General features: G+C 34.7%; 1 protein-coding gene across 1 annotated transcript in view; it reads right to left on the reverse strand.

Annotated features, from left to right (window-relative positions):
• The window catches only part of LOC149273466 (single-minded homolog 1-like), a 34,721-nt gene extending 17,912 nt beyond the window's left edge, over positions 1-16,809 (reverse strand). The window contains exons 1-7 of the mRNA XM_089506278.1: positions 16,635-16,809; positions 2,862-2,944; positions 1,987-2,076; positions 1,406-1,514; positions 1,233-1,318; positions 719-918; positions 285-391 (exon numbers count right to left, since the gene is read on the reverse strand). Of these exons, the coding sequence (XP_089362404.1) occupies positions 285-391; positions 719-918; positions 1,233-1,318; positions 1,406-1,514; positions 1,987-2,076; positions 2,862-2,944; positions 16,635-16,809 (850 nt within the window). The remainder of the gene's footprint in view (positions 1-284; positions 392-718; positions 919-1,232; positions 1,319-1,405; positions 1,515-1,986; positions 2,077-2,861; positions 2,945-16,634) is intronic.
• Between the last annotated feature and the right edge of the window lie 2,661 nt (positions 16,810-19,470).

Genomic DNA, 19,470 nt, shown 5'->3' on the forward strand with positions numbered 1-19,470 from the left:
GGTACATCAATCTGTTTATTCATCATATGTACATTTCTATGATCATATAGCCTGTGGTAGAATGATAAATGACGTCATTTGGGACAATTTACCTATTCATGCGGAGTAAGGAGAAAGCAATGATTTTATAGAATCTAGTAATACCTTAAATGTAGGACATTGCTTTTATATATATATATATATATATATATATATATATATATATATATATATATATATATATAACCAATACACCATATGTGTACAGGGAGATTATATGAGATTTGCACACATAAATTACTCACACAAATGATGTGCACACCGAAGGTGAAACGTGTCACACCCGTGGACATGATGATATAATGTCTTTTCAATCAGATCTTGAGGTTCATACCCAGTCAATTCAGCAACCCTGGGGAAAAAAGAGAGTCATCACACACATTCAGGTTGGACAATGAATAATCATTATATTTACTGTATGAATAACTAAATTAATTCTCATTATTAAAGTATTATGGTGCTTCTAGTGAAAAAATGTGTTTCTCGCACACATTCACTGACCTTTACTTAACTATCATATGCATTTCAAATAGCACAACTGGAAAAGAGAGCATGAGCAGGCGAACCAACTTGTCCTCTTTGGTTAGTTGTAACGATTGTAGTAAGTAACTTGTATAATCTTGGCTAAACATAAATCAACTTTTTCAATTTGGTCTTTAGAAAAAATGTTATAATTTACCTCGAGTCTAAGAATATGAGCTTCATATCCAGGCTGGCTCTGAACATGAACATATTGCTGTGCAGTTTAATTTCAGTAACTGCACTGGGAGGCAAGGAATGACCAACAGCTACCAAGCCCACATTCTGGTAACAGCCATCAAACGGGGACATGTCCAAGCTGTACTGTCGGATCTTCAGATACCCACTACAGTGTATCACCTGCAAGACACAACATACTTGAACATCACACGTGGATCTTACTCTAACAATTATACACAGCATGAAGCATAAGAAGATTTCAATACTAATAACACATTAGCCACAATATTGCATCGCTACAGCATTCATAAGAAAACTTGAAGTTACAGTTGCTTTAAAATCTTAAAAATCAAATTTACACAGTTTGTATTTTATAAAACTAGAGTTAATATAGGTACTATATTGTTATTATTCGTATCATCATCACCATGTATCTATGTAGATGAACTTAGAGAGAATCTATGTGCTTTGCTTCTCCAAGTGGTAAGACATACCTTGTATCCACCACAGGTCAGACCTGCGTTCCTCTTTGCCAGGACACATTTCATCCTCAGAAAGAAGGATCTCTCAATCTCATATTCTATAACACAGGTGGGTTAGGTGTTAGTACTGTGTCACACACCACCACCCCCCCCCCCATACCAAGCTTTAAATTTTAGGACTGTACCCTGGACAAAGTGTGAATGATAGGGCTGGTGAGCTGTTAGAACTGCTGTCATCTCATCATGATCTGCTGGATGGATGTACTCAAATATACTGTTTCCAGTGAGTTCTACCTGAAACAGGAAAGGACACTTTGTTTGTTAATATTGTTTGTTTATTTTGTTGGTGTAAGATAGACTCCAACGTATAAATGGTTTATGTAGAAATATGTATATTTCTGATTCCAGTCAAGTGAGTGCGTTACATTCTATATCTTTATATATATATAGGACTTTACAATAGTGTTTCCATTATTTATTATACAAACTAAACACAAATAAGTCATGGTCCCAGATAATATGCAATAATAATAATAGTAATAATAGTTATTATTAATATTTTTTTGTTTTGTTTTAATAGTAAACCCTACAGGAAATCTAACATACAGGATTCACAGTATCTCATTGATATTCCTGTGCACCTTGCAGGTGGAGGGCTGACTCATGTGTCTATCTGGGCAAATAATGACAGGAACTTAATGCATTCCCTTATTCACACCTGCTAGTGGGAGTAATTGCACATGCACCAGTAATCACGACGTCCTACCTGTGATAAGCCCAGATGAACAGAAGCTGTTTCAGAGATATACATGATTTTCCCATCGGGTGCCACCACAAAGATAAAACCATCTAAGGTCTGCGTATGAAAAGGAGAAAATACACTAAGCTTGGAAATCAACATCCATCAAATGTATTTATCTGTATACTCAGAGTACAGTCATTTAAATAAGATCTACATTTGCAAAGTGCTTGGGTGGTCAGATGTCCCTTCACCCCAACCTTAAACATCTCGTTGTTGAATCAAGCATGATCTTAGGCAGTGTGTGATGAATGGAAAATAGGTTAATAATCTTTTCATTGTTCAACCTAACAGCTTATCACCTGTCATCACTGGGAAGTTATATGCCTCTCCCAGCAGGGAAAATGGTTTTAAGCTTCTGCAATGCACAAATCGCCTCATATTTTAGTGGACTTTGATAAACAATTGAAACAAGTAACAACAGGGGATTCCATTTCTATTTGCCTAAACATAAAGCAAAACACATTTATTCTCAAGCAATGTCATGCTTTTATTATTCAAGATGGAAGGTTTTGATGGAAGGTAATATCTGGTTTCCTCATATGTGTTTTAAGGAATATAAATAACATTCAAACAACATAAGAAAATATGTAACATTAAGGTACTATTATAAACATACTCATAAAGAAAACCCAAAGAAAGAGAGAGACACACAGAGAGAAAGATAAAGATAGAGGGAGAGAGGGAGATTTTATAGATAGTTTAGACCTATGATAGATAGATGGATAGATAGATTGACAGATAGATAGATTGCCGTAAACAAGTACATATATGTAGTTAACTGAAATGTCGGTGTTCTTTAATGATTAATGGGGAAAACTCATTTTCCATATTTGAATTACCTGTAAAAGATGGGATCCAAGTTCTCTGCCAACATTATCCAAGGAGCTGGGCCGCGCAGAATGGCCCCAAGCCTCTCCAAGCCCTGTAGGGTGAACAAAAGAAAAAAGAGGTAGTGAGATGGTGGGGGCATCGCAATGGTAACGAAATAGGATTAGTCAAAATATGGCATAGTTACCATGGAAGCCAACGAATTGTCACTCATTATTTAGTAAATTGCATCATTGATACATCATATTCCATAGACATTATTAAATAATAACCAACAAAAGGGGAAATATAGAGAGAATGGAACACGACTGCCTATTAATTAAAATGACCCATTTACGTTATAATGTATATTTATCTTAAACAGTCACACTTCACATCATGATGGATGCACAGTGAGCTGAAACATTGAATGTGAGGGCAGCAAACAACCGTCTAGTCTCCTTTGTACTCCTCATACCAATTCACTTACTGTGTTAGCCTCTACCATTTATGCTTGGAGGCTCTTCCACTTATCCACCCCCCTCTCAGTACACTAAAATTTGAATATCATGCATATATAAAGGAAGCACGATGCCTTGTGTACTGCAAATGTCAAACAATTGGGGGGGGGGGGGGGTTGTACAGAGAAACAAACCTGATCAAAAGTAATAACAAAAATGGAGCATTATCAGGAACATCCCTTGTTTTTTTTATGGTGAGTGCACAGCAAATGGTTAATGTAAGAAAGGAAAAAGGTTTTAAGAATGTGTCCACTATTTCAGCAGACACAATAGTGAGACTGATCCCAGGACTCATTGACATTTGTAGCTAGACTTGTAACGCATTGAAACTGTTAATTCTGTATCTACACAGTGCTTTGTGGATGATGGAAAATGTTATTAAAACAGATCCTGTGGTTTCTAAGTGTTTGCCTTCTAAGGCACTGTCACTATCTAGACTTTTTAACAGATCAGGGGAAGTTTTGTACCCCTGTCCTTTTTTGAATGCTGTACCACCAACTCCTTCTCGTCAATCATCTAACTATAGATGCAATTACAATGTATATAATTTTAACATTCTCTCATTATACAAGATCTCATTTTTATTGAAATTTTACATTACAATCTGAACCCACAATATCTCAGTGATTAGAAGTATCCCAAATATCGACTTAACCACTACACTGGTTTATTTTTTATTTACAGTTCTTTAAAGGTTTCCTTCCAAATTATTATTCAGATCACTGAAGAAAACTAGCAAAGAGACAAAGCTGATACATTGCAAAGCAAACTGTGTGTCCCTCCATTCCTTTGACCCTCATTGACCAGACTCACACAGGGGCTTAGACAGCAAAGATTCCCAATACCACTATCCAAACACGTTTCTTTTCACTCTGCCATCTGGCTCATACTCCTGTCTATCTTTATCTCAGTCTTTTATTATCTCCAACTCCTTTATAATGCCAGAGTTTCACACTCCCCCCCCCCCCCGAATCTAGTGGGGGATTTATTTCTTTGCTTATTTAAATTAGAATGAGACCACCTATACTAACACCTCATATCTATCTATGTATCTATCTATCTATCATCCATCTATCTATCTCTCTCTCTCTCTCTATATATATATATATATATAGATACATAGTTAGATACATATATAGATACATAGTTAGATACATAGATAGATACATAGATGTATATATACCGTATATAGTATTCGAATTAATGTAATTAACCGAACTAATGTACTTATTCTAAGCATAGTTTATAACCCTATAATCAAAACTACTATGCGATTGAAAGCTCCTTTGAGCAGGGCCCTCCTTACCTGTTGTTTCTTTAAGTCAAATTGTTATGTACATACTACTTGTTATGTCCTGTTTACCCATTGTACGGCGCTGCGGAATATGATGGCGCTATAATAATAATAATAATAATAATAATAATAATAATAATAATTCAGAATGATCGTTGAAAATAATAATTGGGAATGATTTGCTGAAATCAAAATGAACAGGAATTTTTCAGAAGGTGGCCAAATTACAAAGACAACAGGACCTTAGAAAGTGGGAAAGCGATAGTTGTTTATTAATCCCAGGCGACTGTTCTAATTACTATGGTCTTTTAAACAGGAAATAAAATGGCTCTGCACAGTTAATGAATAACTTGCTCGCATTTATCGGTTAATGATAGATCTCGCTTTCTTCCCGTAGACAGGGTATATCCAATGTGTATAGTGCCCTGAAACCCACTATTTCCTATAGAGGATACACGGTTAACCCCTTCAGTGCGTTAAGAGTGAATACACATTATATGCCTCTAGGTAACACCCCCCCCCCCCATTATCAGACCAATTCTTAAATACATAAATCAATCAATGTAAATAAATCACATGCACTAGGTGTATATAGATTGCCCGTATAATTAAATGCATTTAAAAGCAGGGAAAAGTCTGCACATTTTAAACTTTTCTCTTCTTTTACTTTGTGATTTTTGCACTTGACCCACCGCATCCAAATCCCGTAAAGTCTTTGATTAAGTCTATTTAAAATAAATGGAAAATCACCACTCTTTTTTTCCCCAGGATTACAGTGGAAACGAGATCTAAAGATTCTCTTGTAATTTGGAGTGGCTGCCAGAATAATGGGCTCCAAGAAGGACCTAGTAGCTTATTGAGAGAAAGAATAACTAACCACTAGGTCGTTTAAAGGCAAAGAATTTTCCCAGCCACTTTGAATTCACTGCAAACCTGCACTCTTTAAATAAACCATACATACACACATACATATAAAAATCACATGTATATATATATACGGTATATATATATATATATATATGTGTGTGTGTGGTTTTCTGTAATATAAATATATATATATGTGTGTGTTTTTTCTATGTGTGTGTTTTTCTATTATATATGCATATGTGTGGTTTTCCTATAACATATATATATATATATATATATATGCTTTTGCAACTATTTAGATTTTTACAGCATAATGTGCAATATAATAACAGAAATAACATGTAATAACATATATACATAGAATGTGTGTTTTTGTATCTGCTATTATTAGTATTATTAGTATTATTATTGTTATTATTATTTAATATGATTCCTCTTTTTACACGGTTATGGGCTCAATATAATTGTGAGTTCCAGCAGCGGTCTCACTGTTCCCATCCACTTGCCACGATTGCAGCAATCTATTTCCATTTAAATACACCATGACCCGTGGATTACCTCAATGGACTAGCTTCACGGTATGTGTAATTTCCTGAAAATGAGATTTCGATTTCTAAAACAAGAAACCAATTAGTAACCAAATGAGGCGGAGTAGATCCTGTAAAATTGCCCTAATCCCAGAGGCATGATTTAGGCCAGTTGTGGGCGAGTGAATGATGAGCAGCGCACAGGCTGTGGGCTCCAGGCTCATCCCGGCACTCCGTGCTGCAGGGAAATTGATCGCACTACTTCACAATGAATTCTTACTAGGACCCAATATAGATTTCATCCCCTGTTACAAACTCTTATAAGCCAATTCATTAGGACCTCTTGGAAAGGATATCTCCATCCCACTAGTGATGGGCAAGTACTGACAAACACAGACACACAAAGCTACAGTGTTATCTCCAACCGTACAAAAAAATGGAAATCTACAACACTCACTGCCAAGACACAATAATTGCTCTGATCAGTTTAGGACACAAAATCCAATAACCGAATTTTTGAATGTCATCATGTAAAACGGAAAAGTGATTTTTTTACGTGAATATTTTCAACTGGAATTTTCTACAATGTATCGTTGCCTTGGTTAGTGGAAGCCCTCTTTATAAACTGATTAAAATCCAAATTTTTTTGTCTATATGAGAGAAGTTCATACGAAAAATCAACGAATGTAATAAATGAAATACATACATTCGTGAATAAAATAATAAACCTTCGGGCGCCAAAGCAAACCCAAATGGTTTAATTAATTAATGTTGAATAAACAATACTAAAGCCGAATGCTATAAAATCATTAAACACAATATTTACATTCAGTATTTATGGTGAATTAGGTGGATCTACAGATCTTGATTAAATCTGGGTTAACTCTGCAATATATTTTGACCAGGTTTTCATAAGACGTGTTTTATCTCACTTTTATATTTATAGAAGACCTAAAAATACATTTTGATGCTGATAAAGATTACTAATAACTCCCTATTCGGTTTGGTGTTGTCAGTCTTAGGCAGCACAATGTTAAATGTCTACAGCAGAGTGTAGCCAACTTGTTAAAAGGGCAATGGGTGGGGGGCATTTGATCCCGTTATTTGTGTTAGTGGCAAAGTTCTAAAAGTGGAGTAGTCACCATGGAAACCAGTGGTAGATTCTTCCTGAACATTTCTCACCTTGCCATGAAGTTGCTCTTTTTAAATAATGGTTCATGAAAATCTTATATTTGTCAGAAATTCATTTTAACAAATAACACTAGGTCATACAGTTGCAAATGTTATAAATTCCATCTTAATTCTAATTAATCGCAGCACATAAATGCAACTATTATTATATTATTATTATTAACAAAAACAACAACAATAATAATTATATAGCGCTATCATATTTAGCAGCGCTGTACTATCGGTAAGCATAATATAACGAGTAGTACATAACATAAAAATGTGGATTTACAGAAACAAAATGTAACTAAGGAGCTTACAATCTACAAGATGCTTGGTAAGTATAACTGGAACAGCTCTGTTCGGAAATGTGATCTGAATCTGCTGCTTTGCCACTTTGATATATAACATTATATCATATTATATATATAATTATATATATAATATTCGGTGCACTTTATGGTAATATTATTAATATTATTATTTATTGTTTTATATAGCGCCATCAAATTCCGTAGCGCTGTACAAGACATAACAAGAAGGGTGTAACAGAGACAACAGGTGAGGAGGGCCCTGCTCAAACGAGTTTACAATCTATAGGGAATATACATTTATTTTATTTTATTTTGATTAGTGTAATAAAACACATTTTTGTGATTGGAATGGAGCATTACCTTACTGATGTGGTTGTTATTGTTTGCTTGCACTCTCTTATAAATTACTTTTCTCTATTTTTTACCATAATGCAAGATATCTGGGGTGAGTTACACATTCGTAAATATTTATAATTAGGAACCATTGCAAAGTTGATAAGAAAGAGTTTGCATTCAATATACAGTAAATTATTCCTTTAACATTTTGGCAGGTCCCCAGTTCCAGTTTGCATAACACTGGTGTCTTCTCTATAAATAGTAATGTTTGGTACATGATATATTTACCTAATGATCCCCATGCTGTCAATGGTAAACATTCTAACTTGCTAAGCTTGGAATGGGAGCAAACAGAAAACCGGCTCAGATAATGAATTGTAATATGCAGTGATGTGACTTAACCAGCAGAATACATGAAAATATCACTAAATCTAAATCTGAATCTCACAAGGGTCAGATAACCCGTAAGGACATAAGTAACCCTTAGCCACTAAGGCAAAGCCCCAAAACAAGTCCTAGAATTGTTGTTTTTGTGTGTGCAAGTAACCACAATGCTGCATGCCTTACTTGTTAGATAAAAGGGTGATGGACAGTGACTAGACCCAAATGGTCCTGATTTGAAGTCTCTGGCTTTGCAACTGGTCTGGATTATTTCATCTATACTACTCAGCTTGTAACTAATTTACCCTACTTCTGTTTCAGTGTGCAGGAGTTACATGTTGTGGGCTTAACAAATTTCCGTGTCAATGATTAAAGGGTTACATTTCTTTGTGTCTTTTCCATGCACCTTAAATTCACAGCTGAGATTTCTTTATAACTATCAACCTTTTAACAAATGCATCAAAAAACTAGAAAAGGTAAAGCAAGTCTTAAAATGCCACTAGAGATTGGTTTGTTTTATTTCCCAGAGAATATCTGTGTGCTTCTGCTAGACTGGGTTTTGGGGTTCCATGTTTTGTTCCATTACATTATATGGAACTTCAAACCCCAGTCTAGCAGAAGTACACAGATATTCTCTACTCAGATCTCCTCAAATCCTTTTGTTCTTCAGGAGATGGACTTGTGATTAAAGTAGCCAATTGATTTATAATGTGTAATTCATCTATCAGATATCAATCTATTTCTTTTTTTTAAACTGAAATGTTTTGCTAAAACAAGAAAACAAGAACATTGGGGGGAAAAGCATTTAGCATCTTAGTATCCCAAACCCCATAGATATACCCATATGTTCCTGAAATCTGAATGCAGCATGCATTCTAGTATATTTTACTTTTCAATAGCAATGGCTAGTTAAAAATTTACATACGTGTCTATCCTTCGTTTATATGACAACAAACAAATATATTTATTTATTCATTTATTTATTTATGAAATATGTTAATAAAGAAGAATACATTGAGATTTCAATCTTTTTAAATATGTTCTAGAGAGAATATAGAGCACAAAAAGGGAAATTCAGCAATATAGTTTTAAGTTATAATGAAAATGAAATGCACAAATGACCAATGTTCAATAAAGGAATGAGGTAGACATCCAAAAGGCTACTCTATGGGTTGTATGCACTAAAGCAGGACATTGTGGGTGAGTTTGAAGGAGAGTTTGTGGTTTCAAGTCACCAACTTTTTTACGTTATTAAAGGCCATCTGGGGTAAATTCTTCTTCTAAGAGTTAGTAAAACAGGTTGTATTGGGAGAAATGTGATTAACCTCACAGCAACAGTTAAAAGATGCCAGAAGTTGAAGGTGTATTTTTAGTCCCCTGTACCAAATTTAAAATCACACAGACTAAAAATCTAATCCCAAAGTGCTGTAACAGATAACAGATGGACATAATTAGCATCTTGTGTGTGTGTATGTGTGTGTGTTGTTTCACTTTAACCTCTGTGATGGACAGCTAGCCTTATAGCAGCCTTCCAATAACTGAGCTACTATAGTGACTGGTAATTCGACAACATCTTGGGGGCAAAAGTTATTCAATCCAGCCCCCTGGGAAAATTATGAACTACTTTTACTTTGTATATGCCTTGAACACATTGTATCTAACCATAATATTTCTCCCACACAATTAACTGGTGTTTTAACATATTGACCTTTTCACTTTCCCGATTGAACTGACTGCCCCAAACAAACCATTGGACCCGTGAGGTTAATTATCCATGTCAAATCCCATAGCACTTACACCTTATTCTTTTCCCCTGCGCACTTTGGGAAACCATGTACCTTCTTTGAGAGTTTATGGTGTTGTCAGGGCTGATGGGTGGCTAAAAATGGCATCTTAAAAAAACGATGACATAGAAACACGCAGCTATAAGGATCTGCAGATATCAAATCCCTTGTTTCAAATAACACACCTTAGAATTCATTCACAACATGTACACTCAGACCTCTGTGTTACTCTTTTTGATCTCATGTGTTTGTTTTTTTTAATCATGCGTTGTATACTCAACTGGCTTCACAATTTCATTATACAGCCCTCTTGGGGGTGCAAGGTATATAATTCATACACAGAGACAGAGAATCTGTAAATCCAACAAACGTTGGGGGTATGTGACTGCAAATGTTTTAAAGGGGCAGCATCACATTAAATTAAAACAAATTAAACTTTTAATAAGTTTCTATATACTCACTCTAAAATGAATTTGCTTACTCAGGATTTCTAAAGCAATCAGTAGCCTTTTAATGTGAATTCTAATTCAAAATATCTCGGTTTGTGAAGGTTCATACATATTAATAATATTTAAGAATATGTCACAGTAACAATAAGACGTTTTAACCTTATATTTAGTTATGAATTTAAAGGACCCTCTTCAAAGGTAAGGTAACTGATTTCTACAAATCCAGATCTCTGAAATATTTTATTTCATCATATAGGAATTGGGACTGCATTACCTTTAAATCTCCCCTATTACCAACCAAGCAATAAGTATCAGTTTCCAAGCAACAACACAGGAACCAACGTGAACTATTACAATATTATGGAAGAAGAAAAATATTACTGTAAAGTGTATTAATAATGTGTGCTGAGAGTACTTAACCCTGAGAGCATGAATCCTAAATTAAAATAGCAATCTTTAAAAGTCGAAATCAGGCAATTATTTACACGTGTGACAAAGGTCATTTTTTGGACATATTACAAAATAAATCAGTGGCATATAACCCACGATTTTATACCTAATATAATCTCATTTTCTGCTAAACAGAAATAAAGTCCATTTCTTTCTTTGAAATGGTTAATAAAGTATTGATAGTGGTATTGTACTATTTTACCAATAATATAGTAATATGAATAAACATGACATTTATGAAAGGTACAGTATTTGTGAATGGAAACTGGGAAAAGCACCGCTTTCAGATAAGAATGCCCCACACTGAATATAGTTGGGAAGGGTTGCATGCAAAACCCACGCAAATCCACAGCTGCCAGCACTGCAAAGGAAATTTGCAGACATAAACCACGCTCACTACAATTGCTCCAGACTGCAAATCCCACCATCCTCAGCAGATGGGCGCTGCAGAAATCTGGGGCAATCAGCCTCTCCATGGTTTCCACGTTGATTGCTCCACATTGCCCCAGAACTGAGCACCACATCATGCCTTAAAAGCAGTATTTTGAATACATCTGTCTAGTGTTCTATATTTATACATTGGTTGAAAGCTTAATTCTCTAACAATACTTTGTATAATTTGTAATTGTAATATTTTGTTCATCTTTCAGATGAACTGGGGTTCCCAGATATGTCCTTTCTGGTTTTCAGTAACCTTCCCTGTGATCTAATAGTTACAAGTAAAACCCTAGTATCATACTCTGTAAACACATTCAAGGTAACACATCGCCCACAGTGCTGGTAGCATGGCAGAGTGCAAACCTGGTTTAAATATTAATGGCACTAAGAGGTCTATTATACATTTGTAAACACGTTTTACCTCTGAGAACCAGAAGCAAACCAAACTACTGTGTCTGATGTGGCACTTCAATCCATGGAGATTAAACTAAATGCATTGAAATTATTTATGTATTTTATCCTGGTTTATAGAGGTGAAAGTAAAGAACGTTATATTAAACATATATATATATATATATAAAAATAGGTCCTGATAATATCCACATTAAAAATACTTCAAACAAAAAAAAAACGAAAATAGACATAGAAAATGCATATGCGAATTGTTTAATAGAAGCGTTAAATAATGACCCATAAAATGCGAGTTTATTCGTAACAGATACACCTTATGGGGATAATTCTTCCTTTAGGTAGCAATAAAAATCATAAAATACAATCAAGCGAACCAATGAAAAAATATCAGTTGCAATGCGAAAAAAAAATACAAGCCATGAAACATTTTGATATTAAAGTCACTGATACGGTAAACTGCTTAACTATTATTTTATCAGCGTGTAATTACACCTGAAACTTCGAAATAAATGTAAATAATAATAATAATAATAATAGAATATTTGAGTCAGATTGTATCTGTCCATCTGTCCCCAAATTATGAAAACTTCAAAAGATCTTGTCCTATTCACCTGTACAAACTAAATGTCCGAGCTTATTATATCTGATTTTTTTCCAGCAGCCTTAACTAAACAGTTTTCCCGAATTCCTGTTTTTTTCAGAAAATTAACGATCACATATATATAGGATATATTGTGTATAAAGGATCACGCCAGGTAAATGAATAGAGTTGCGATCACATCTTTATCTTCAAGAGACCCATTTATAATAAACCGATCCCACAAACTAAACACTAACGAATCTCATTTGGAGCAAATGAATGCCTGCAATAAACATACAGTAAGTGACAAGCGCTAATTGCTTGGTCAGGATGCTATAGGAATATATTTGATAATAAGCGATGCCAATGGTATGGTGGAGGCGATCAATTAAATCCCTTTACAAGTGTCATAACTAATCACTTGTAGAGAGCGTTTTGGATGGCATGTTTAGTGCATAATGATGGCAACTAAAACATTTTAGCATATGCCAAGTACAGGCTAGATAGTGAATAGGTTTTCATAATTTACATCGTATTCAATGGTTAATGGCTTTACAGAATCAGTGATCACATTTGGGTAATCGTATTTCTTATTTTCAGGATCTGGTCTGCCCTATGGTGCCCACATGATTGGCATTACAGGGAGACGATCAGAACCAGATCCATGGATATGTATGCCTATATTTGTCTGTAATATAAACGTTTACGTGTGCCTACCTATAGAGACTTAAATGTATATAATGAAACTGTATATATATGTGGATGTGAAGATTTATAGATTTTACCCCATTCACAAATAATGCGGAGTGTTAATTTGCTGAATTCGCTTGTTTGATGTTTTTATCTTAGTAATATCTGAATATTTTTGTTATATTAACACGAGATAGCGAAAATATATATATATATATATATTAAAAGGAGTAAGGAGCATTACTTGAAAATAGTGAAAATTAGTGGTGAAAATGGTCAAAAATCGACTATGACAAACCCTTAATTACAGAGGTAAGCTACCAAGTATAAACAGTAATACACACCTAGCATAACACAGATCATTTATTCATAGTATAATACATGATACAGCAAAGCTTTCCCATGGTTACAACTATTTATAGGACTTTATAAGACCTAAAGAATATACATCGCAGATTTATATGATTAAAAATATAGTTATATTTAATGATAACTCTAATATTAGTAATTAGTCCATTAACGGAACACACAATCTGAAGTATGCATTTAACAATCTACGAATCCTGATATGGGGATACCACAGACAGGAACAGTCCCTGCTGATCTGGGGCAAACATGTTGTATTTATACGGTTATACACACACACACACACATATATATATATATATATATATATATATATATATATATATATATATATATATATATACAGATGTAAATAAATAAATCCTTCTATAGACATTTTTCTATAATTATTATTGCCCAGTACTATGTAATGAGAATGAATGGTGTGTCAAAGTTAAGCTCCTTAACAGAGCAAATAAAAAGCATATAGAGTTTGTGTGCAGTTACCTGTATGCTGGAAGCCTGCCTACAAGTACCCTCAAGTGCAGCCTTTTTAGAAAGCACCAGCATGTAAATCACTTCTTTTGTAGTCAATGTGCTTATTTTGACTACAGTTTTTAAGCAAACCAAGAGTGTCTAATTTACTTAGGGGCAGGGAGCACATGCACAGGAACAGCATTTTTTCTCACTGATCTAGTCTCATGGCACATAGAATGGTACACTGAGGTTAACTATATACCAATTCTTTCACTCATGCTTATTGCTCCTTTTCCAGGAAAAAATGTGTTCATGGCTGCAATTAAAAATCCACCAATAAGGAAAATATTAGAAAATTGTCATAAATAGAACTATATTTTAGTGAGATGTGTAAACAAAAAACAAGCCACACATTAAATATTTAAATATTTTATATATATATATATATATATATATATATATATATATATATATATATATATATACGATCAATGGGTTGCCACTCAGTATCATGTAAATCTCATAGCTTATATATTGTATTAAAGATTCATTTCTGACCATCATTTTTTTACATCAACATCAAAAGAGGGACTAAGATTGTAAAGCACCTTGAAAGTAAAACCGACTCTTCAAGGCATGGAAAGCAGTAGAACTTCTATTAAAAAAATAAACAAGGTAACCTAACACCTTTTAGTTCACCTACGAGCAACAGAACAAGCACAACAGTCTAACACGTGGGAATGTGCATTAACCATTCTACTATTGTCTTTTCCAGGAAAAAAAAAACATTATTTAGAAAATTATTTTCTGGATCCGACGAACCACATCAACGCAAAGGACATTCATTGGGTTTAAGCATTAATTATAATTTTCATACTAATATCTAGGGACATTTTATATGATGAATGTAGTCGGATTTTTTACGCTGTTTAGATCTCTTAATATTATACATGTACATGCAGATAACTAATGCACTTATTTTTAAGATTAAACCTTCCACTAGCTTTAATTATTCACTGTGTGCTTACAATATTGCTTTCGTATATTACATATGATTATAGGTAGAACAGATTGAAGTAATATAAAATTTGGTTCAAGATATATATAGCAAAAATTTCAAAAATTTTTTTGCTAAGACTTACATTTATTTAATCTACAATATATACAAAATTATATGATTTATTATTTATTTAAAGACGGTTATATCATGCGCGCACCCGGAAAGGTGGTGATTAAAACATGAGTGAATATAACCACAGCATAAGATTCCCTTTTATTTATTTTTGTTTGCAACAATATTGATCATATTGTTACATTTTCTCATATATGTATATATATATATATGACAGCTTTATCCTTTATTTTAAGTTATTATTTTATACTTTTATTCATGATTGCTAATTACAAATTAAAAAACGGCTTTGACAAAATAAAAAAAAAATAATAATCATATAGAACATCGAGAAAAATTCACAAATTTGTTTCCTCTTTGTCTGAACATTTCAGATCCGAACTGTTTAGCTGAACAAGATCAAAGGAAACCTCTGTTCCCAATTTCAAATTAGTAGTGTAAAAAGTTAGAGAAAATCAGCATTTTACAATGAACGCTAAATATTAAATGTACCTGACATTTTCTATTACTTTAGATTATCTAATTTTGTATACTATTATGTATGTGTGGGTAACACATGAAAGATCATCTATCTATCTATCTATCTATCTATCTCTACCTAGCAATCTATCTATCTTTCATCTCAATTATATTGTATAGAATTAGCACATTTTTTGCTGGGGTCTGTGACAGTCAATTCCCAGGTGAAAACAGACTTTCTTTCTCCACCCTGGGACAAGGAGATGCTTTTCTCCTGCTTCCCTGATTACTCGCAGTCCTACAAGCAACACCATATGCTTGTTCTTATCAAACAAGCAGCTATACAGGCACCAATAATTGACGAGACCTGCTGGAAATCACGCAGAAAGGTAGCCTACTGAGACTGGGAGTCTTGACAAATCACTGCTAATAATCCTTTCACGAAATTCACCTTCTTTTGGACTTTACAATTGCTTTACTTATAATTTTTTTAAACATATAAGAAGAACAAACCCGATCTCTAGTTTATATGGTGTTATCCCCCCCCCCGAAAAAAAGCCCACAACTCATCACCCTAATAAGTTCAGTAATACTTATATCCCCATGCAATTGTAGATATTTTAAATTCAGTTAGCTAAACTATATTAATCAATAAACCGCTGATATAACTGTTCTGATTATTATTATTATTATTATTATTATTATTACTATTATTATTATTTATTGATTTATGAAATTTTGGTTTTCTAAACGTCTAATAACATTTATATATATATATATTATTGATATTATATAATGTTGATATATATATATATATATATTATAAAAAAAATTTAGTTCCTGGATTTTTAATAAAAGACATCAGTAGGTTGGTTGGGTCCACTTCTGATGAGTACAATCCTTGGCATAGAGAGTGGATCACAGAGAACACAGACTTTGTAAGGGGAAAAAGTAATGTTTGTTTTAGTATAAAGGCAGCTTGTGCTCAGAGCAGAAGACAAAGGCAACAGAAGCCCCCATCCCTGGCAGATATGTAGCCTGAAATCCACAGGCTTAGACTTTGTTGGGTGGGACATTTAAAGCTGACATAGTCTTGGTGAAATTGAAACACATTTGTACAAGGTTTAACAGATCATCCTGCAAGTGAAAGGAAGGTAAACATAGCAGAATGAGGACCTACCTTCAGGAAAGACCACTCTCATTTTTAAATAGCTGGTTGTCAGTCTGATTATAGAGGCTTTGTCAAGCTGGGAGGTGATGGCTGAGGGCAAGGGTAGTAATTTAGCCAGTTCATAAAACTCACTGTTTTCTTTCTCCCGTCTAGTCCGGGCTGCATTTTTGGACTTTTCTTTCATGGTGTTTTGTTAACCCTTTATTTTTATAAACAGAAATCCCAAGAATCATCAAAAAAAAAGTCGGTCAAAATATTTTCTTCAACCGAAGTGAAGCCACCTTTATGTTAAAAAAATAGTTTGTGAAAAAAATAAATAAAAATAAAATCTCCCTAGAGTAGTTTATGAGTGAGGAAGCAAGCGATCATCCGATGAGAATGGGTATCCAGATATATCAACAATTTCTGAAGATCGTATTATTTACAGGGAAGTTTTTTTTTCTTCTGGTCAAAAACCGCCACTTGTCTCATCCCATAAAAGACACAGAGGTAACTTCGTCGGTTCACAAGGCCTCATACAAACGCTAGATGGGGAGCAATGGAGGTCCCTGTAAAGCAAAGCAATGAGGCATCAGCTGGGGCGTTAATGTACTCATCATACTGTCTGAAGACTTAACTTACATATAGATAAAGAGAGATACTGGGTTCAAATAACTTAGAGGTATATACATACAAGGCTGGAACATGCATTGAATAAAAGTACATATTTATAAATACAAATGTTATAAACAGATGGGTGGTAGATAGATAGATAGATAGATAGATAGATAGATAGATAGATAGATAGATAGATAGATAGATAGATAGATTATAGATAGATGATAGACAGATAGAGAGAGAGAGAGGTAGATAGATAGATAGATAGATAGATAGATAGATAGATAGATAGATAGATAGATAGCGATAAATACATTGATGGTAGATAGATAGCATATAAAATGTACACACATTGTAAACATGGTAGATCTATGCATCATCCCCCTTAACAAGACAGACGAGAAGACTCGGGATCTATAATGTCTGAGCGATGCATGCGGTTATACGTACAGCAGCCGCATCTGGATCTTCTTTTAATTGGATTCTCTGCATTAAGTAGTTAATAGGAGATCAACCTGTTTGCGCAGCATAAGAAGCAGCAGGAGCGAGTTCCCGGCACCCCACGCAGAGCCACTCACTTTCCGGGTGTCCCTGAGCGGCGGAGGGTCCTTGGCAGACCGCAGCGAGGAAGCTGCACTTTAACACAGAACGGTTAATTGGGAGCCGAGGAAGCCCATTAAGTTGTCCATGTCTCCGCTCTTTACTTAGTACAACTTCATTCCTGGTCCAGCTCTCTGTATCCCTCCCTTAACGCCACTCACAGGGCTACGCCGAGGCTCATTGGTCCACACCTTTCATCATCCTCTCGGTGATTGGCTAGCGGTCTTCGAGCTCGAACATAGCGAGGGGCCACTGCCCGTGACCCTCACGAATTGCCATCCTGATGAAGATCCTGCCTGATAACGATCGGGCTTCCAACCTGGACTTCTCCTGCTTATTTGCATTTACAGGCAGTGCGCTAATAAAAGCCTGCTCACAAAGAGGAGTCACTCAGTCTGCCCGGAGTCACAGCAATGGGCATTAAGGATCCAGGGAAGAACCCCTTCCTTACTGGCAGAAGATCCAGGATAAAGCCCCCTTCTTTAATGGCAGAAGATGCGGGGCAGAACCCCTTCCTTAATGGCAGAAGATGCGGGGCAGAACCCCTTCCTTAATGGCAGAAGATGCGGGGCAGAACCCCTTCCTTAATGGCAGAAGATGCAGGGCAGGACCCCTTCCTTAATGGCAGAAGATGCAGGGCAGGACCCCTTCCTTAATGGCAGAAGATGAAGTGCAGGACCCCTTCCTTATGTTCCAGTCTCTACCCAAAGGAAAGATAAACTGGTCATCAGATTCATGGGACAGAGAAAAAAACTCTTCTAGCTCTCCAGCTTTTTCACTCTCAATAAACCTGTACCTGCCTGGGGATGATGAAGGTTATTGACAAATGTTCAGTTATTAAACAAGTTTACACTGATATGTACTTAAATTATGATCTGTACCTTTTAATTCGAATTAAGTGTTACACTACTGAAGCACGATTCTGTGACTCAATGCCACGGAATGCGCTGATGTCTTAATGATGCGTCTTTAGTCACACATAAATTCACACCCCAAAGTATCTCGTGCGAGTTACTAATTCAGCTGGGGATGTTTAGGTCGAATCATTTGTTGAATTTGGATTGTATGAATGAATGTTTATCGGTCATCTCATAAATGACTTAAATATTGTTAGAGAAATGGCTAGAATCTCTGTACATTAACACAATGTGGAAATTACATATACCCATGATAGACTGATAAATGATTGATAGATTTTATAGATATGATATATATATATATTGATTAAAATGAAAGAAAGAGAGAAAGAAAGAAAGAAAGAAAGAAAGAAAGAAAGAAAGAAAGAAAGAAAGAAAGAAAGAAAGAAAGAAAGAAAGAAAGAAAGAAAGAGAGAAAGATTTAATAGCGTGTCAGCATCGGGTGGCTCCCTGTGAGGGTCATAACAAACTACAACCTTTTCATCAGGTAAGTTGAGACCAGTATACACTACGGTTGGAACATATAAAACCAGATTCAGCTATATAACTAATCTACCTTTATTCCCTAGATGAAGTTAAAGGCTAGTGCAGCTGGAAACCAGTTTCAAATAGATCTGTGTTTAACATTTTTGTCTTAAATATCAGTGGATCTATCTATCTATAAATATGTAAGATATACATATACATGTATATATATATATATAATATATATATTATATCCATGTATATAT

Source organism: Sceloporus occidentalis, unplaced genomic scaffold (genome assembly GCF_023333645.1).
Source record: "Sceloporus occidentalis isolate IW3139 unplaced genomic scaffold, rSceOcc1.0.p SCAF_374, whole genome shotgun sequence".
NCBI classification, from domain to species: Eukaryota; Metazoa; Chordata; class Lepidosauria; order Squamata; family Phrynosomatidae; genus Sceloporus; species Sceloporus occidentalis.